This window comes from Rissa tridactyla, chromosome 4 (assembly GCF_028500815.1).
Source record: "Rissa tridactyla isolate bRisTri1 chromosome 4, bRisTri1.patW.cur.20221130, whole genome shotgun sequence".
Lineage (NCBI taxonomy): Eukaryota > Metazoa > Chordata > Aves > Charadriiformes > Laridae > Rissa > Rissa tridactyla.
The window spans coordinates 300,397-319,219 of record NC_071469.1 but is presented as its reverse complement, the minus strand read 5'-3'; the positions used below and the strand labels follow the sequence as shown (position 1 = coordinate 319,219).

General features: G+C 68.0%; 2 protein-coding genes across 6 annotated transcripts; both read right to left on the bottom strand.

The window, feature by feature from the left end:
* Nucleotides 1-1,598: 1,598 nt before the first annotated feature.
* APLNR (apelin receptor) lies at nucleotides 1,599-3,037 on the bottom strand. The gene has a single exon (XM_054199739.1). It carries the CDS (start codon nucleotides 2,956-2,958, stop codon nucleotides 1,846-1,848), a length of 1,113 nt encoding a protein of 370 aa, XP_054055714.1. The 5' UTR covers nucleotides 2,959-3,037; the 3' UTR covers nucleotides 1,599-1,845.
* A 3,615-nt stretch (nucleotides 3,038-6,652) lies between these two features.
* Nucleotides 6,653-18,521, bottom strand: TNKS1BP1 (tankyrase 1 binding protein 1). 5 transcript variants are annotated; one of them, XM_054201021.1, is made up of 13 exons: nucleotides 18,392-18,521; nucleotides 17,784-17,886; nucleotides 17,005-17,148; nucleotides 16,177-16,822; nucleotides 15,291-15,363; nucleotides 13,367-14,593; nucleotides 10,583-13,077; nucleotides 9,165-9,498; nucleotides 8,796-8,928; nucleotides 8,556-8,692; nucleotides 8,172-8,338; nucleotides 7,522-7,587; nucleotides 6,653-7,215 (listed from the first exon to the last, which is right to left on the bottom strand). In XM_054201021.1, the coding sequence occupies exons 3-12, from the start codon at nucleotides 17,099-17,101 to the stop codon at nucleotides 7,527-7,529; spliced, it is 5,370 nt and encodes a 1,789-aa protein (XP_054056996.1). In that variant the 5' UTR covers nucleotides 17,102-17,148; nucleotides 17,784-17,886; nucleotides 18,392-18,521; the 3' UTR covers nucleotides 6,653-7,215; nucleotides 7,522-7,526. The 5 variants fall into 5 exon arrangements, with proteins under 5 accessions (XP_054056996.1, XP_054056994.1, XP_054056993.1 ...); XM_054201019.1 differs by lacking the exon at nucleotides 18,392-18,521 and adding an exon at nucleotides 18,002-18,292; XM_054201018.1 differs by lacking the exon at nucleotides 18,392-18,521 and adding an exon at nucleotides 18,034-18,292.
* Nucleotides 18,522-18,823: the final 302 nt, after the last annotated feature.

The window sequence follows — 18,823 nt, the reverse complement described above, 5'->3', positions numbered from 1 at the left end:
GCAAGCAGGCCAGGAAGGCACCTTGAATGGAATCACGCTTCTCCCCCAAATTTCCCTTTGGGCTGTGGCCCCAGATGCAGCATTTCCAGCCCCACTCCCCCAACTCCCCCTCCCGGCTCTTAGACCAGCCCAGAACCAAGGGGAAACACCCCAAAATCCCCAACTGTGGTGAAAAGAGCCATGGCAGCCTCGCAGCCCTCTGCGCCGGGCACTTTACCCAACCGCGGCCCCCACCTCCGTTATTTACTCGGTGAAGACAAAGGACCGTCCCCGAGGAGGGGTGACGCTGGCTGGGCTGGCTCCCAAAATTAGGTAGTGGCAAAACCGGGAAGGTTAATGCAGCCCCCCCATGGGAAGCTTCCCAAGGAACCCAGTAATGATCCCGCATCCTTTCCAAGCAGGAACAAAGGCCAAGGAGACAGGATAGTTCATCATGAGTAAATGAAGGATGTAAATAACAAATAGGGGGAAGATTTATTTAGAGCGGAGCCTCAGGAAGCGGCGGGGGCCGGGAGGGAAATGGGAGAGGAGCCATTTGGTGGCTCATCAAAACCTTGGGCAAAGGCGGGCCGTTGTCCTGCCAGGCACCCAAACGCCCCCCTCCAAACCCAAACGGCCCCGTGTCCCCGTCTGGGGTCTGGGTGTTTAACAGCATCAGCGGCCCATTTTCACCCCGCAGGAGTGAGTCACCCGCGGCTCCTTCTGGCCTCAGATAAGGAGGAGAAAAGCCCGAAAATGGGATTTGGTGGGACCAGGCGGCTGCTTGATGCAATCAGAGCTGGGGGGGCTGGGGCGGGCAGGCGCCCACCCTGCGGGGAGGCACTGGCTGGGCTGGGCTGGATTTGGTGCTACCACACGCAGACCCCAGCACACGCCACCCGAGATTGCCACCAGCTGGAGAGGGCACGGGGCTTTGCTTATCAGAGCGGCCAGACCCTGCCTACCCTGGGCGCCAGGACCCGTCCCGCTCCCCCAGGCTCGCTGCGTCGCGATGGCCGTGCTGAGCCAAGCTCTGGCCGAGCAGCAAAGGCGGGCAGAGCTCGTACGGCGACCGTGTCAAAAGACAATGAGCTGGGCAAGGCCACCGTCACGCTGACGGGTCAAGCCGCAGACCGACCTGGACTGTAACTGGTGCGGTGACCCACCACGATTTGGGAACCAGAACCCCCCACCATCATCATGGCTTGGGAACCATGGATCAGCGGGACACCGCTGAAATTCCAGGGGACCGTCGAGGCGTCGTCGGGCCCGTGGTGGTGACTATACTCCTGCTGTGCTCCGCCATACTGCTGCTCCTCTCTGCCTTTCCTCTACTTCCACCCCTACCCTGTCGCTCGTCTCAGCGACTATTGCCGGGGAGTAACAATAAACCTGCGGCGAGCGGCGTCTGACCTCCGTGTCTTCATCTCATGCTTGGAATCATCGCGAACCTCTCCCAGCCCCGACGGAGTCGGACCGGGACGTAACGACCCCCAGCTCACACACCCCCTAAAACCCAACCATACCCTCCCCCGCACCCCCGTGCTGCCCCACACCGTGACCCTACAAACCCCACTCCCTCCCCTTACCCGCCAAGGGAACTGCACACACCCTGCTCCTTTTTTAACCAAAATTCATTTATTTGTCACAAAATCCAAAGCCCTGTGGATGCCAGGGGGAGCCGACCCCACCCGAGCCCCCCAGGGGCTCCTCCCAGGGCCTTCCCAGCCCCTGCCTCAGTTTCCCCTTCCCACGAGTGGGGCTTTCCAGCGGGGGGGGCCCCAGAGCGAGCCAGGCTCTGGGGCGAGGGGGAGGTGGTGGGGTCCCCCCGAGGAGTCCAGCTCGGGGGGCACTGGGGAAGGGGGGTCAGGCACGGAAGAGCGTCTCCTGGGTGGCGGGGTCCAGCTTTCCCCCCGGGACCGGCCCCCCCTTGGTGCCGGGGGGGTGGCTGTGCCCCGAGGAGTAGCTGGCGGAGCGGTCGGTGCCGGGGCCGGGGGGGCGGCAGCAGAGGAGGGCAGCGCAGGCATGGCGGAACCGGGGGTCGAAGAAGGCGTAGAGGAAGGGGTTGAGGCAGCTGTTGACGTAGGCGATGCTGGTGCAGTAGGGGTGGAGGTTGTTGAGGAAGGCGTGGAGGCCGCAGGACCAGGGCAGCACCTCCAGGTCCATCAGGACGTAGAGGGTCTTGACCAGGTGGAAGGGCAGCCAGCAGCCCCCGAAGGCAGCCACCAGCACCGTGATGATGGTGAGGAGCCGCTTGCGCTTGCGGGGCCCCTCGGCGCGCTCCCGGCGGAAGTGGCTGGCCACGGTGCGGGCGATGAAGAAGTAGCAGGTCAGCATGACGGCGAAGGGCAGCACGAAGCCCAGGGCGGTGGAGGAGAGCCCCAGCCCCACCTCCCAGGCGCCCTCCGTCCCCGGGGCAGCCAGGCCCCCGTAGTCCATGTAGCAGGTGATCTTGGTGTCCCCACCCAGGGCGGCTGCCCGCCGCAGCACCAGGGCCGGCAGGGCCAGCAGAGCCGCTAGCGCCCACAGGGCCACTGTGGCCACCAGCCCACTGACCCGCGAGCGCAGCTTGGCGGTGGCCAGAGGCCGGACAATGGCCAGGTAGCGGTCGAAGCTCAGCCCCGTCAGGCAGAAGACGCTGGCGTACATGTTGACGAAGACCAGGTAGCTGCTGACCTTGCAGGCGGCGGTCCCAAAGGGCCAGTGGTAGCCCAGCCAGGCATAGGCCGCCCACAGCGGCAGGGTGGCCACGAAGGTGAGGTCGGCGGCAGCCAGGTTGGCGATGAAGGTGTCGGCCGAGCGCCGGCGGTCCCGGCCGCCCTTGAAGACGGTCCAGAGGACCAGCCCGTTGCCCGCCGTGCCCAGCAGGAAGACCAGCAGGTAGATGGCGGGCAGCAGGGCCAGCGAGGGGCCCCACTCGGCATATTCGCACTCGGTCTCGTTGTCCCCGTAGGCGTAGGCGTCCGTCGCCTCCTCCATGCTCAGCTCAGCTCAGCTCATCCCGGGCTCACCCCGCTCCCCCGGCCCTCTGAGCCCGGCCCAGCGCATCCCACCGCGTTACCTCCCCTTCCTCCTCCTCCTCCGCCTCCTCCTCCTGATGGGTCGGGCGGGAGGGAGGACGGGGCGGGGGGGGGAGCCCCCGTGGGAAATTTCACAGCTCCCCCCTCCCCATCATCTCCATCTGGCTCCTTCCTGGGGGGTTTTACCGAGCTCTCACCCAAGTGTCAACACGTCAGCCCCCGAGATAACCCCCGTCCCCCCGCCCCCCGCCCCCCCGGGGGGTTCCGGCCACCCCGCCGGCGCCCGGGCTCGGGGGAGCAGCCCCGGGGGGCTGAGGGGGGCGGGCGGGGGCGGGGGGGGGTCCGCCACCCGGCAGCTCCGAACTGGCATTTGGGCTTTCGCCGTTGGGCGCTGCGTTCGGCCGCTGCCGTCGGGGCGTTTGCGCTTCGGGCTTCGCATTTGGCACCGGGAGCGTCGCAGCGGGGGGTGCCCCGGGGCGGGGCGGGGGGGGGTGCCGGGGGTGGCATTTGGCGTTTGGGCATTTGGCGTTTGGCATTTGGGATTTTTACATTTTGCTTCCAGGGTTTTGCATGTGGCGAACAGCCGCGGCGCCGGGAGGGTTCCGAACTGCCGCGGCCCCATTTCGCGGGTGACGCGCTGGGGGGGGCCTTTGTGCATTTACCAAAAACGAGGGGAGGGGGTGCGCCGGGGCTCCCCCCCGACGCTGCAAAATGACCTTTTTAAGGCAGCCTCTGCCGAAGGACCGGCCGGCGACGGGGAGCCCCGGCCGGTCCCGGCTCTCTGCGGGTGGCGCCGTGCGGGAAGGAGCCGAACGCAGCAACGCGTGGAGAAAAATCGCCCCCTACCCCAAAATAAACTATTCGGAGGGGGCAGGAGGAGCGGGGGGGAGCTCGGCTCTGGGGTGTCCCGCCGGGGCTGAACTCCGGCAATTGCGGCTTTGGGGAAAAGCACCGGAGAAGCCGAGCGGGACTTGCAGAAAAACCTGCAAAGGCTCGAGTCCGCCTGGAAAAGCGCGGGGGGGGCTCGGGGCGCGGGGCCGGAGGAGCCCCTCGCTGCGGGAGTCGGTAAATCACAGCGGAACGGGCTGCGGGAACAGCACGGTTTGAACCCGGGCGGTGGGAACCGCGGGGACGAACCGGGGGGCAAAACCCCCCAGACCCCACCCCCCCTCCCGTCAGCGCAGCGGGTCCCTTGTGCCGGCAGAGAGGTGTAAAGGGCCGGTGGAGGGGGTTAATTCCTGTCTGAAATAGGGGGGGCGGCTCGAAGGGGGTCTCCAAAATCAGAGCACACGGAGCGGTACGGGAGGGAGAGGGGCCGGGACAGGGGGTGCGGGTCGGGGGGGCAGCGGGACCCTCGCAGGGGTGGTCACGGCGGCCACCAAAGCAGCCCCAAGGGCACCCCCGGCCATCGGCCCGGGAGGACGAGCCGGGGCGAATCGGCTGGAGATAAGGAACAATCAAACATTCCAAGGGCCCGGGCCAGGCCCGCGGAAACGCGCGGTAACCCGCGGGGGGGGGCGCGACCGCCAGCGCCTCGGTGAGGAATTAACGTTGAAAGCTGCTAAAAATTGCGGCACAAATGCGGCGGCTGCCGATTTAAGTCAAAACCTGAAGTTTGTTTAAAGAAGGGACGGACCCCCACACAAACCGAGCCTGATGAAGACGTTACTTAAGCCTATCAGCTAATAAATGGAATAAAATAGGGAAATAAAAGAAATGCTAATTAGGCCCTTGGTATCGCCAGAAACTGCTACAAAGGGAGATGTTCCAGCCCGGGTAATGAAGATCACTATTAATAACGAGCTGGGCTATTTTTGTCGCCTGTGGGTAGCGCAGGAGAACAGGTAACCCTTTCCAGCCCCGCCGAGATGCCGCCGGCGGTGCCGGGGGGGCTGAAGGGTCCCCGGTCACCTCCTGCGGCGGGATGGAGACCCCCCCCCGGGGGGGGGGTTGCCGTAGCCACGGGCGGTGGGTCGGTGGCCAGGCCTGGGCCAAGGGCCCCGAGCCGCGGGGAGCAGCAGCAGCGGGGTGTTATCAGCGGCGGGGCTGATAACGAACAACGTTATCTGTAACGCCGCTGGGCAGCGGGAATGTGGGGAGGGGGCTTGGGGGGCCTGGGGCCGAGCCCGGCAGCGGGGGGCTCCGGAGGAGCCGCTCTCCCCTGCAGCGGGGGGCTCCGGGGACCCGCATCCCCCGTGAGTATCCCCCGGTGCCGGCCCCCATCCCGCCGGCGGGAGCAGCCCCCTGGGACGCGGCCGGAGGGTCGAGGTTGAGGCTCCGCCGCAGCCCCGGGATGAAGCCGAGGGTTCGGGGCGAGCGGGAGGCCCGGGACCAGCTCCGGGCCGAAGCTCTGCCGCGGGGGGCGGGGGGGGCTGAGCCCCTCAAGCGTCTGCCGGGTGCCCTTGGCCCGGGCACAAGCGACACACGCCGGGCCCGGCACACCACCCCCCCCGCCCCGAAGGCGCGCCGGGGTCTGCCCACGGGGGACGGCAGCCGTGACCGGCCCCACGGCGTCCGCGGGCAGCCCCCCGGGCGCCGGGAGGATGTGGCAGCCCCCGGGGGGGACGGGACACCGGCCGAGCTGCCGGCACTGCCCGGGCACCCCGCGCCCCAAGGGGCCGCGTCCGGCGGTGCCGCCGGGCGGGATTCGGCGATTTCCTCTGGGGCCGCTGGCAGTTACCACATCCGACCGGGGAAGCCGCAGCTCCTCGGCCACAGCTCTCCCTCCGCAGCTCCCCCCTCCGACAGGGGACAGCCAGCCCCGGGTCCCCGTCCCGGCAGGCGGCAGCTCGGCTCAGCGGCCTGGCACGGCGCCCGCCGGCGGCGCCCCTCCTTCGGCGGCTGGAGCCCAGGGCACCGGCGTCCCCCGTCGTCCAGGGCCCAGCCTGGCGGCCGCCCCGCAGCCCCCCGCGGGCTGGGGACATCGGCCCCTCGCAGCCCGCGCCGCGGCCGGAGGGAGGGCGGGGGCGAAGGTTCGGGGCTGGGGTGGGATCCTCCCCGCTCCTCCTCGGGGGGACCCCGGCACCGCAGCCGGGTGGGCAGGGAACGGGCAGGATGGGACCCTTCGGTGCCAGGGTGGGCACGCGGGTCCGGTTTGCACGGGAGGGCAGCGGCGTGCACACACACACACACACACGAAGGTGTACAAACACACACAGAGGCAGAGGTGCACACACACACAGACACACACACATATGCACATGAAGGTGTACACACACACACAGAGGCAGAGGTGCACACACACACACACACACACACGAAGGTGTACAAACACTCACAGAGGCAGAGGTACACACACACACACACACGCGCGCACACACACACACGAAGGTGTACACACACACACGGAGGCAGAGGTGCGCACACACACAGGCGCGCACACACACACGAAGGTGTACACACACACAGAGGCAGAGGTGCGCACACACACAAAGGTGTGCACACACGTGCGTGCCCAGCTGCGTGCACAAGGGTTGGCACGCGTGCAAGGTGAGTGTGCAAGGGGCTGCTTCCCCAGAGGGATGCTGGGGGGCGCGGGGAGGTGGGGGTACGCCGGGGGCACAGTGCCGTGGGGAGGAGTGTGGGCACCCCACTGGTGGGTGGACGCCCGCATGGGCCTCCGATCGCTGGGGTGGGAGCACACCCACGGTTGCGCACGCTACCCCTGCGCCGGCACCCGGGGCTGGGGGGGTTCACCCCTGGGGGGGTCTGTGCCCCCCCACCAGGCAGCACCCAGGGGTGCCCGCGCTCTGTGCCGGCCCCGGCTGCGGGCAGAGAGCTCCTCCTGGTGGCAGTTGCCACGCCAGCGTCCCCACGAGGCCCCCCCGGCCAGCAGACGTCCGGGGGGGGCTGAGAGAAGACCCAGGGTCCCCCCAAACCAACCGACGAAGTTTTATTGTCCTGTCAGAGTGGCACCAAAATCCTGACCTGTTGCTCTTTGTCTGAGGGTGATACAAGAGCAGGGGGCAAGGGGAAAGGGGGATGCACTGCCCCCCCCTCCCCAGCCCCGTCGAGGCGGGGACCGAGGGGAAGGGGGACACCGGGGGAGGCCCGTGGGCCAAGGAGGGGGGAGGAGGTGTGGGGAGGGGGATGGGGACCCTGCGAGCATCATACAAAGTGCATAGATGTGTGTGTGTGTCCCGCCATGGGGAGGGGGCGGCCTGGCCCTGGGGACAGCGTCTGTCAGCCTCGGGGACGCGCCGTCAGGACAGCGAGCCTGGAAGAGACGGAGCGGGCAGGGGGGTGAGGGATCCGCAGGGACCCCCAGCCCCAGGGGTGACCCAGCCCTGGGGGTCCCCAGCTGGAGCGGGCAGGAGGGGGGGCTGCCCCTCCTGGCAGCACAGAGCCCAGGGACGTGGGGACACACTTCCCCCTGGGCCACCCTGGCCGGTGTCATGTTCCCCTCAAGCCCCCTGGGACACACAGCCCGATGTGGGGACCACGGGGAGGGGGTCCCCAGCTGTGCCCTGCCCTGGGAGGGCCAGGGTCAGTCCCCAGTGACCCCCCCAGCTCCCGCACTCACCCTGCTCAAGGTTTCTTCTTTTTCAGCTTCAGCGCTTGCAGCCAGTGCGGGGGGGAGGCCTCGGACCTGGGAGGTGTCAGCACCGCATTGGCATAAGCCCCCCAAAAACACCCCCGGGACCCAGACCAACCCCCAGGGGCACAACCAAGAAGGGTCCCCGGCTGATCTAGGCTCCCTGGGGGACTGGGGGGAGACTGGGGGGACAGGCGGGGAGCTGGGGCATTCAGGGCTGCATCCCAGGCAGTGTCTGGCGGGAGCAGCCCGGGCTCTCCAGGACACCGGCCCTGGGGACGCCGCACGCAGCAAAGCCTCCCCTGGCGCCCAGCTCCCCCCAGCCCAGCTCTGGCTGCCTACGAACACTGGAGGTGCCAGCCTGGAGAGCCCCCACACCCCTCAAAACCCCTTCACACCCCTAAAGCACCCCAAAACCCTCCATGCCTCTGGAACATCCCCCTCGGTACTGCTACAGTGGGGCACGGAACCACGTGACAGCCCCACAGCACCTCCCCACCCTTCAGCATCTTCCCCCCATCCACAGCATCTGTCCCCAGATGCGCACACAGCCCCCCAAGCCCCCTCCTTCCCGCCCCTGTGGCTCCCTAAGCCCAGCCCTCGCTTCCCCACGAGGGTCCCATGCCCCCAGCACTCACCCCGAGGACTTCTCCGGCTTGGGGGGCAGCGCCAGGGGTTTCCCACTCAAGCCAGGGATCTTGCAGGACTTGGAGCGCTGCACGTGGGGGTCCTTGGCGGGGGTGGCCTTGCTGTCCCCTGCCGGTGACCCCTCCTCAGCCGAGCGGTTTCGTCCCCTCAGCTTGGCCTGGGCGCAGCGAAGTGAAGTCAGGGGGGACATGCTGTGCTCTGCCCCCTCCACATCCTCCCACCGCCTCCTCCCCATGGCTCCCCACACTGCCCACCTTTAGCCCAGCCCCCAGTCCCAACCTGCCTCAGTTTCCCCTCCCCTTGTTCAACCCTCCCTCTCTCCTGCCTGGCCAGGAGCCATCACCCCACTGCCTGGGGATCCTGGGGGTCCCCACCTTGAGGGCGGAGGTGCTGAGGCCGGGGAAGAGCGGCACCTTCACCCCCTTGCTCGACAGGGACGCTCGCACCCGCCGGCTCTTGGGTTCCTCTGCTGCCTCGTCGTCAGAGGATGCTGCCAGGGCTGGACGGGGCTCTGTGGGGAGGACGTGGGGGACAGTGTCACCGTGAGACGCCTCTGCCCAGGACAGAGGGCCCTGTGGTCCCTCTCCCCTTGTCACCACCCCAGGGGCTCTCACCTGTGGAGTCCCGGAAGATCCAGCTGTCCCCCTCCGAGGTGGCCCCGGGGCGGAGGGCCGGTGCCCGGTGCCGGCGCTTGCGTCCCAGGTTGGCCTTGCTGCGGTACACGCTGCTGTCCAGGACCTCCGTGTCCTGCAGAGCCCGCGGGGACAGGTTAGTGCCCAGCACCCGGGAGATGTGGGGCCCCCCCAGCCAGCATGCCCACGGACGCCCACAACGGCACAGGGGGACCCTCAATCCGCAGCCTGTCCCTCGGAGGAGGTTAAGGCTGGAGGGTAAAGCCCCCGTCCCCAGAGCACGACAGGAACAGGGCCCCCACACAAGCTGGGCACCCCCAGGGGGCTGGAGGCTGCCCCCTCACCACTCACCTCCAGGAAGGCAAATTCCTGCCCGGCGTGGTCCGAGGGTCCCTCGGGCTGAGGGGCGCCCAGGGAGAGCCGCTTCTCCTCCCAGCTCGGGGGTCTCTTCCCATCCGGGTGGTCCAAGGGGGACTCTTCACTCCCCATGTCCAGCAGGGTGCCACCGGCAGCCTCCGGCAGCAGAGGGGAGGCCCTGGGGCTCCGCGGGGCAGTGGCCGGCTTGGGGAGGCCCCTCTCCTCCTCAGTGGGGCTGGGCAGCTCATGCCGGGGGGATGCCGCAGCTGGGAGGTCAGCCTGAGCGTCGCCCATGGGCGGGCTGGGGTCCGAGAGACGGATGCTTCTGCTCAGGGAGACAAGACAAGACCCCAGAGTTCCTCCAGCTCCAGCTAACACGAGCCCTTCCCCTGCCCCAAACCTCGCCTCCGTCAGCCTCCAGGGGAAACTGAGGCATGGGGAGGGCCAAACGCTGCTCCCGGGAAGTGAGGGCAGGACCCAGGTGTCCAGGACTCTCCCCTCTCTCCCGGGATGTCACACCAAGGGGGTGGCACCTCTGTGAAGTCTCCCCAAAGCCCCTTCCCAAATGCTGGCACAGAATTTGGGGTCTGGGGAAGGCAAGGAGGCTGCCAGACTCACCGGGGCCTCAGGCCAACTCTCCCCCTTGGGGCAGAGAAAGAGGCCAGACCCGCCAGTAGGGTCCCCAGCCCTCAGGAGGTGGCCAGGGGGACACCAGGTGACCAAGGGGCAGGAGGAGGATCAGGGCCAGCTGGGTGCAGGATGGCGCTGGCAGCAGGAACCCACACGGCTCCCGGGGCAGGAGGTGAGGGGTCCCCACAGCCCCACACAGGCCGACCAGGCTGGGCCCTTCCTGAGCCCCGTGGGGCTTTTGCTTCCCTCCTCCTGGGATCCTTATTTTCAGGCAGCTTGAGGGAATTTATCATTTTGGGAATCCCCAGCTCTGTAAGTTTGGCAGAAATCAGGGTTCCCACATCCTGGCAAAGCAATAAGGGCACGGGGCTAATTCTACCACTTTTCTGGGGGGCGAGGGAACACCAGCACCCCCCAGACTTCATACAGGGCTCTCCACGTCAGAGGGAGATCAGCCCAAGAAGCCCCGAAGGCATCATCCCCTCCTAGATCAACTCAAGACAGCAGATCCTGCCGGGACGATTGAAACCCAGTCCCTCGAAAAGCTCCTGCTCCAGTTGTGGGGCTGGAGGCTGCAGGAGGAAATGCGGAGGCCGGGGCAGAGGAGCTCTGGCAGCCCGGGGCCAGAGGCAGCCGGTCCCCCGGCTACGCGTGAGGCATGGTAGGACACCAGCATGAGGCCCATGTCATCAGAAGTCCCCACTGCAGGACAGCATGGGCACCCAAGGGTGACAGGTCCCCCCCCGGGGTTGCACTGCCACCGCCAGCGCCCTCCTCCTTACCCATCCGCTGAGCCGGCATCGTCTCCTGGGCTTTGCTCCACAGCACCGAAGTCCCGGCTCCGGGCCGCGCAGCGGGCACCAAACGCACTGGCCCATTCCCGGCGCTTGGCCTCGGCATCGCACAGCTCCACGCTCCAGCCGGCTGCCTCCAGCTCCCAGTTCCAGCCTGGCCCTTCCAGCCCAGCCTCCTGGGGCTGGGCAGAGCTGCCCGGGGCAGGCAGGTGGCCCAGGCCCTGACCCCAGGCCATCTGGCCTAGTCCAACCCCGCTGGCGTCACCAGTGCCCACACAGCTGGCGGCATCTGGGGTGCCGAAGGAGAGATCCCTCTGCCAGTCTCCCAGGGGCTCCCGCAGGCCCTCAGACCTCATTCCGCCAGCCCAGGATGTGGAGCCATCTGATATTGCTCTGGCACTAGAGGGATCCGTCACCCACTCTGTCCCAATGATGCCGAACTGGTTGTGGCGCTCAGCTCCCCCAAGCTCTTTGGCCCAGTCCCTGCTATCGGTGGCACCGCGCTCCTGCCGGCCGGTGCTGCCCCAGCCGGGCTCCTGGGCAGGGGGATCGGGGGCACCGGAGCCAGGCAAGTCATCTTTCCTGACACTGAACGTGTCGACCAGCTCCTTTTGGCCAATGCCGCACTCCCCAGCCCAGCTCAGCCGGCCAGGACTAAACTCTCTTTCTTCCTTTTCGGCATTCGAAGAGCTGAACTCGGTGGCCCAGGCCGGTCTGCTGGGGCTGAACTCCCGGTCCTGGCTCTCCACGTCCCTGGTGCTGTATCTGTCATCCCAGGCCGGTTGGCTGAGTTTGAACCCGCTGTCCTGGGTCTCCATCTCTCTGCTGCTGCACTCGCTGGCCCAGGCCGGTCTGCTGGGGCTGAACTCCTCATCCCGGGTCTCCACGTCCCTGGTGCTCTGCTCACCATCCCAGGCTGCTCTGCTGGGTTTGAACCCGCTGTCCTGGGTCTCCACGTCCCCGGTGCTGCGCTCGCTGGCTACGGCTGGTCTGCTGGGGCTGAACTCCCTGTCCTGGCTCTCCACATCCCTGCTGCTCTGCTCATCATCCCAGGTTGATCTGCTGGGCTTGAACTCCCTGTCCTGGCTCTCCGCATCCCTGTTGCTGTGCTCATCATCCCAAGTTGGTCTGCTGGGCTTGAACTCCCTGTCCTCAGTCTCCATCTCTCTGCTGCTGTATCCATCATCCCATGCTGATCTCCTGAGCTGGAACTCCCCATCCTGGGTCTCCATGTCGCTGGTGCTGCACTCACTGGCTTCGGCCGGTCTGCTGGGGCTGAACTCCCGGTCCTGGCTCTCCATGTCCCTGCTGCAGTACTCTCTATCCCAGGCCATTTTGCTGTGGCTGAACTCCCTGTCCTGGCTCTCTGCATCCCTGCTGCGGTACTCGCTATCCCAGGCCGGTCTGCTGGGGCTGAACTCCCTGTCCTGGCTCCCCATGTCCCTGGTGCTGTATTTGCTGTCCCAGGCCGGCCTGCTGGGGCTGAACTCCCTGTCCTGGCTCTCCGTGTCCCTGGTGGTGTATTCACCGGCCTCAGCCGGCCTGCTGGGGCTGAACTCCCGGTCCTGGCTCTCCATGTCCCTGGTGGTGTATTCACCGGCCTCAGCTGGCCTGCTGGGGCTGAACTCCCGGTCCTGGCTCTCCATGCCTCGGGTGCTGTACTCGCCAGTCCAAGCTGGTCGGCTGGGGCTGAACTCCCGGTCCTGGCTCTCCATGTCCCGGGTGCTGTATTTGCTGTCCCAGGCTGGTCTGCTGGGGCTGAACTCCTTCTCTGGGGTCCCAGTGTCCCCAGTGCTGGATCTGCCAGCCCAGCCCAGTGTAAAATCCTCGCCCTTGCTCTCAGCGTCCCTGCTGCTGTATTTACTGGCCCAGTCTGGGGCGAGCTCCCTGTCCCCCACCTCCGCGTCGCTGGTACCATACTGTCCGGCCCAGGCAGGTGTGATCTCCCCATCCCGGCTCTCCGGGGCCCCGGGGCCATACCTGCCAGCCCAGCTGGGCTGCCTGGAGCTCGGCTCCTCATCCTGCTGCTGGCTGTGTCCCATGTCGTAGCTGCGGCTCCAGTCGGCCTTCCTGGAGCCGATCTCCTCCCCACTGCCCACACTGTCCAAGCCATAGCCCGTGCCCCATTTGGGTTTGCCAGCACCAAAGTCTTGATCCTGCAGGCAGCTTTCCTCTGCGCCACGGGACTTGGACCAGTCGCTGCAGCCCAGTCTCGCTTCCCCCATCAGCTCTGTCCCTTTGTAATCTCTGCCCCAGTCCTTCCTGGTGGTGCCGAAGGGCCCATCCTGCCGGTCCCCATCCCTGGTGCTGTGGATGCTGTCCCAGCTTGATTTGGTCCTGAATTCCCGGTCCTGCTCCGTTTCACCAGGCCAGTCTCTGTCCCTGGCCACAGCCTCAGGGGTCCAGTCGAAGGTGCCGGCCTGCTGAGCTCTGCCAATGCCGAACTCACTGCACAGGTCCTTCCGCGACCAGCCGAGCAGGTCCTGGGGAAAGAGGGCAAGAAAGGGGCAGAGGGGGCTAAAGGGGTCGCAGCCCCGGCTCACGCAGCAGAGAGGAGAGTTGGAGAGGAAAAGAGAGGGGGAAACACCCTGGGACACCTGAGGGACACAGCACTAGGTCCCATCCCAAGGGGAGGCCAGACCCTTCCACCTGCCCACCCCACCCCATGGGGCCCCCCGTTCCTGGGGAGTCCTAACCTGAACCCTTCCCCTCCCGGGACCCACCGATACCACGGCCTGGTGCCAACCCTTCCCGGCTCCTGTGGCGCCTTACCTGCGGGGAGCCACGGGCCTTGGGTGAGGACAGCAGCTCCACCAGCCAGCCCGGGTCGGCATGGGGCTGGAGGTCCCTCGGGGGTCCCTCGGCCTGGCCTGGCCCGCCGGGGCCCTGCGGGCTGGCAGGGCAGTCGTCCACGGTGCCCAGAGCTGGTGGGGCAGCCTCAGTGAGGGGCATGGGCTGGGTGGGGGGCTCAGGCTCAGACAGGTCCTGGCCAGGCTCTGTCACACAGAGAGAGGAGCAGGACACAGTGGCATCCCGCTCTGCCTCCCCTTCCTCCCCTTCCTCCTCCTCTGACAAGCCCTCAGCCTCCCGATGGGGCACAGGGCCCCCTGGACATGGAGCCCCCTCTGCTCCCCAGCCACCGGCCCCTTGGGGCTCGCCATCCCCCTGGGAGCACGGGGGGCCCGGGGCCGGGTCCTCCCCATCCGACTCTCCCTCTGCAGAGAGCCCCGAGTCAGCCGTCTCCCGGATGGGGGACTGGGGGGGGGACGCCAGCCGCCGTGCCCCCCGCGAGGGGAACGTCCACTCGAAGGACTGGGAGAGGCTCCAGCCGGACTCGCTGCCCAGGGACAGCTCCAACGGCGGGTCCCCGGGACGGGGCAGGGCGCTCAGCGAGCCCCCCAGCGCCCCCATGCCCTGCCCCGCCACCGGGGGCTGCAGCACCCCCTCCGAAGAGCGCCGGAGCCCTGAGTCCCTGCCAGAGGGAGGGGGGCTGAAATCGGGACCCTCGGGGGACTGTGGGGACACCGGGGAGTCATCAGGTCCCTCCGGGGAGCCCGGGGGACGAGAGGCTTTGGCAGGGGGCTCTGGGGGTGGGCTGGGGGGACCTGGGTACTCAGTGGCAGCCTCGGGAGAGCCGGGGGGGCAGGTGACTCTGGGAGGCAGTTCAGGAGTGCCAGGGGGGCTGGCAGTATCGGGGGATCCCTCCCCAGGAGTGTGGGGGGAGCCAGGGGAGCGGGAGATGCCAAGCCGGGGTTCGGCTGTGGAGGAGGGAGCGCCGGGGGCCTGGATGGAGGCGGCCGAGACCTCAGCTGGAGGCTGAGGTGGGGGTTCGGGGGAGCCAGGGGCCAGGGTGGGGGACCCAGGGACTGGGAGCTCTGGGGGGGCATCGGGAGAGCCGGGCGCCGAGGCAGAAGGCTGGAAGGGAGCTCCTGGGGCCGGGCAGATGGGGGGCCTCGGGGAGCCAGGGGGTCCGAGGGCACCCGGCTGGAGAGAGGAGAGCTGTGGAAAGAGCCGGAGGAGAGGGGATGTCTTGTCACTCGAGAGGAACGCCCCAGGCGTCACCCACCCACAAATCACAGCCCCTCTCCACAAATCCGAGGCAGCCCGGGTGGCTCCCAGCGGGCCCCCAACCCCATTCCATGGCCAGGGGCCACTGTGAGCCACCCAGGCTGAGTGTCCCCCCCTCCAACACCCACCCTCCGGCAGTGCGGAGACAGATGGAGAGGAAGAAATGAAGCAGGAAGAAGTAAAAACACCCTCAGCCCGGATCCCCCACCCCACCGTGGGGCTGGGCACCCCCTTGCCAGTGTCACCCTGCCGGCTGCCACCCTGGTGTCACCACGGCCCGGTGTCCCAGCCAAGCACGGGGAGAGGGGAGTGGGGTTGGCAGGGAGCCCGAAAAGGGCCTGCCCTGCCACATACCTGCCGGGTCACCAAACCCTGGCTGGTGACTCACGGCTGCTCCCTGCCCACGCCTCGGCAGCAGCGCTGCCACACGCCACCCCCCCTCCAGAAGAACCTGGCCCCGTGCCCGGGGAACCCGGCTTCACCGGAGGAAGGGGCGGTGGGCACCCCGAGGAGAAAGGAGAGACACGCACCCCGCAGAGAGGGAGCCCCGGAGGAGACAGGAGAGCCCCGAAGGAGAGAGCCCAGGAACGGAGCTGCCGCAGCACGGGAGGGCGAGGCGAGAACTCACGTCAGGGGGGGTAGGTGGCCTCCGGCGTCCGCGGGGGTCCCCGGCACAGCTTGGGCCGGCTGGGGGGGAGCCGCTGCCAGAGAGAAATGGGGAAGGAGAATGAATTTTTCCCCTGCGCCTCCACTCTTCTCTCCCCCCACCTGCCGAGGCACCTCCCAGCCCCAAACCACCCGCTCTGGCCGCAGCAGGATGGGGTCGGGTGAACCACAAGAGGCCCTTCAATCGCTGCAAGCCATAGCCAAAACCAGAACAAATTATCAGCAAGGTTTTGACTGCAGAACGGAGGGAGCAAATCAGCCTCAATCCCCTTTCCAGAAAGTTTTCAGTGCTTTGGAGAGCAAGTTTCTCACACTCTGGTTTAAAATAGCCCCCGTCTCGCTCTCCCGGAGGTGCCCAGCCTTCGGGAGCATGGCCAAGCGCTGGCTCTCACCCAGGACATCCTGCAGCCAGGAGTCCCGCGGATTGCTGAGTTCCCTCCGCCTTGGCACAGCCCGGCAGGAAAAAAAATAGCAAGGATGGGAAAAAGGGAACGTTTCCCCAGGGGAACGACCCCCTCCCCATTATTCCCAGCCCCAGGGCAGCCCCTGCCCAGGGAGCGGGATGGCTGGCTGGCTGGATTCCCGGCCCTCGGGGGCGGCAGGCGCGGCGGCAGCTCCTGGGCCAGGACGGCCCGTTCCTGTGGTCAGAGCAAACCGCCCGGCACGGCGGCGGCCGCCCCGGCCTTCCCACGGAGGCAGCTCAAGGCGCTGCCTGCTCAGGAGGAACACCGGCCTCGTACCGCCAACCAGACCTCAGCTCCGTTATTCCCATCCCCAGCACGGCTCAGAGCAAAATCTCCCCGTCCCTGCAGCCCCTCGCCCCCCCGGGTCGGTTCCCAGCCCCTCACCTCGTCTCAGCAATCGGGTGTTCGCCTTCCCCCATCCCCAGCTCGCCCGCCGTGGGTTGGGGTGTCTGGCGGGCTTCGCTAGGGGGGGCTCCGTCCACCTCCCCGCTTGGACGTCTCCGGAAGGCGGTGAAAGTCTTGGAGCCGAAACGAGAGGAGGGATCAGGGCAAAAGGGCGAGAGCCGGGTTCGGTCCGGGCTGCCCGGGCCCTCCCTGCTGTCCATTTTGGCCAGGATCTCCTCCACGGTGGTGCCCGGAAATCGCTCTGGTTTGGTGGCCACCGGCACCGGCGTCACCTTGAAGGGAGCCGGGCCTTTGCGAGAGGGTGTCGGTGGGGCGGGGGGCACCTCCTCGACGGGGGCCGGACCCAGGTCCTCAGCAGCTGCGACTGCGGGGGATGGAAGCCCCTTCCCGTTGAGGGTCTCAGGTGACTTGAGGGTGAAGGAGGGACGCCTGAGGGGCCCCCCCGAGCCGCCCCCACTGTAGGGCTGGGGCCCTGCCAGGCGGTTCATCTTCTCGGCGGAGGGCAGCTCTGGGCGAGGGTGCCGTGGCCCCGGCGGGGGCTGCGGCAGGGAGGGCTTGGCGGGCACGGCCGGCTTGGGCAGCACCCGGGGTTTGGGCCGCACCGGTGGCTTGGGGCGAGCAGTGCCTGGGAGAGAGGAGAATCACCACGTTGGAGGAGCTCTGCAGCCCCGCTGGGCTCCCCAGGGAAGGCCAGCAGGGCACACCAGGCCGAGCACAAGCCTCAGGCACCAGGGGACCTTCCCCAGAGCAGAACAGGCCAGCAAACACCCCCCCACCCCAATTTCTCCCAGCCCTACAGGGACAGACCTTTCTCGGGGCTGCCGGCCGCCAGCCCAGCCCCGCCGGTGCCCGTGGGGGAGGCGCAGGGCACGGCAGGGCGCAGGGGCTGCGGCTGCGAGGCCATGGCAGAACTGGGGCTGGGGCTCGGCAGACACAGCACAGGGTCAGCCCCTGGGGAGAGAAGGAGGAGAGAAAAGCGTTACGGGGAGGGTCCTTTTGCCCAGGGGCTGAGGCTGGCAGGACCCAGGGGCCAGCAGCTGCCTCCTCCAGCCGTGCTGCAGCATGGTGCCAACCCTGTGCCAAAGCCTCGTGTCCACCTGTGCCGGCAGCTGGACAACGTGCCAAACCGCTATCGCACTGCCAGCCCTCTCTTCGCAGGGACCGCCCTGTGTACACGGGCCCCGGCTCGCCCACACCATGAGGGCAGGGCGCAGGGACCCCAACACCGCCTCAGCCCCCCTCTGCCTGCGCCCCTCGCACACGGCAATAACGGCGTGTACCCTGGAGCGGCTCCCACACACCGCAACCCCCAAAATCCCTGCTCTTCCTCATTTGCCCAGCCCAGTCCGGCATCAGCCCGCCCCAGCCCCCCAACACGCACACGTCAGCCCGTCCCAGCCCCCCAACACACACCCCTCACCCCCACCGACCTGTGCCAGCCCCTGCAAAAGCCCCCACACACCCCCCAGTTTGCCCAGTAACCACACCCGCCCTCTCCCCGGGTTCGCCTGCGCCAGCCCCAGCCCCGGGCTGAGCCCCGCGGGCTCTGCCAGCCCCCCCCGACCCCCGCGGGGTGCCCCGCTCACCTTCCCCACGGCAGCCTCATGTCCGGGGCGGGCCGGGGCCGCGGGTGGGGGGTTGCCGTCCCCACGGGTCTCACGCTGCGGCCTCTCCCGTGACTCACCGGGGCTGCGGGGACAGGAAAAACCCGCTCGGTGCCTCCTCCCGGGCCCGGCCCTCCCCTCCTCTCCCCGCCTCGCTCTCCCCCCCCCGCCCCGCGCTTCCACCGGCCGCCCCAACCCACATCTGGAAGCCATCGGGGGCCCCTTTCCCAACCCCTTTGGCAACCCCGGGACGGTGACGAGGCCCCGGGACGGGATGTGGGTCCTTGTCGTCGTGTCGTCGTCCCCCCCCTCAGAAAGTCCTCCTCCTCCTCCGGTGGGGCCTACTCCCGTTGCCCCGGCAACGAAGCCCCCCGCTGGAGTAGCGGGGTAGGCCGCAGGCCAGCGGGGCCTAGTCCCGTCGCCGTGGCAACGGAGCCCCCCTCTCGATTTTGGGGAAGGGGAGATGGGGTCCCAGCGGGCCCGTTGTGCCCGCCGGGGGACGAAGCCACGGGGTCCCCCGCGGCTTCGTCCCCCGGCGGGCACAACGGGCCCGGGGGGACCCCGGTTCCCGGTACGAGACCCCCGCTCACCCTCCGCCGCGGCTGCTGATGCATATTCATGAGAGGCCACGCCCCCTCCTCCCCACTGGCCACGCCCCCCAGCAACCAGCGAGAGCGGCGGCACGGAGCGGCCCCCGGCGCCGCGTGGCCGGGCGGAGCAGGGAGAGGAAGGGGATAGAGAGGCGCCGGGGGCTACCATAGAGAGGAGGCTAGAGGGGCAACCGCCCCCCTCCCCCAGACCTCCAACACCTCCCAGACACGCCGAACGCCCCCCCAGACCCCCCCCAGCCCCTCAAGTCCCCCCCAGCACCCTCCTGAAGCCCCCACAGCCCCCCAACACCCTCTCACCCCCCAAAACTCCTCCCCTGCAGCCCCAACACCTCCATCACCCCCTTTAAGCCCCCCCAGCAGCTCAAAGCCCCCCCAACACCCTCCATGCAGCCCCCCAACACCCCCCACACT

What these genes read in the sequence shown, in the direction of transcription:
- TNKS1BP1 (XM_054201021.1), bottom strand. Translation starts at nt 17,101, where the DNA reads ATGGCCTCGCAGCCGCAGCCCCTGCGCCCTGCCGTGCCCTGCGCCTCC. An exon ending in GGCCGGCAGCCCCGAGAAAG is followed by an intron (nt 16,823 to 17,004) that starts GTCTGTCCCTGT and finishes CCTCTCTCCCAG; the next exon opens with GCACTGCTCGCCCCAAGCCA. An exon ending in CACCCGATTGCTGAGACGAG is followed by an intron (nt 15,364 to 16,176) that starts GTGAGGGGCTGG and finishes TCTCTCTGGCAG; the next exon opens with CGGCTCCCCCCCAGCCGGCC.
- APLNR (XM_054199739.1), bottom strand. Translation starts at nt 2,958, where the DNA reads ATGGAGGAGGCGACGGACGCCTACGCCTACGGGGACAACGAGACCGAG.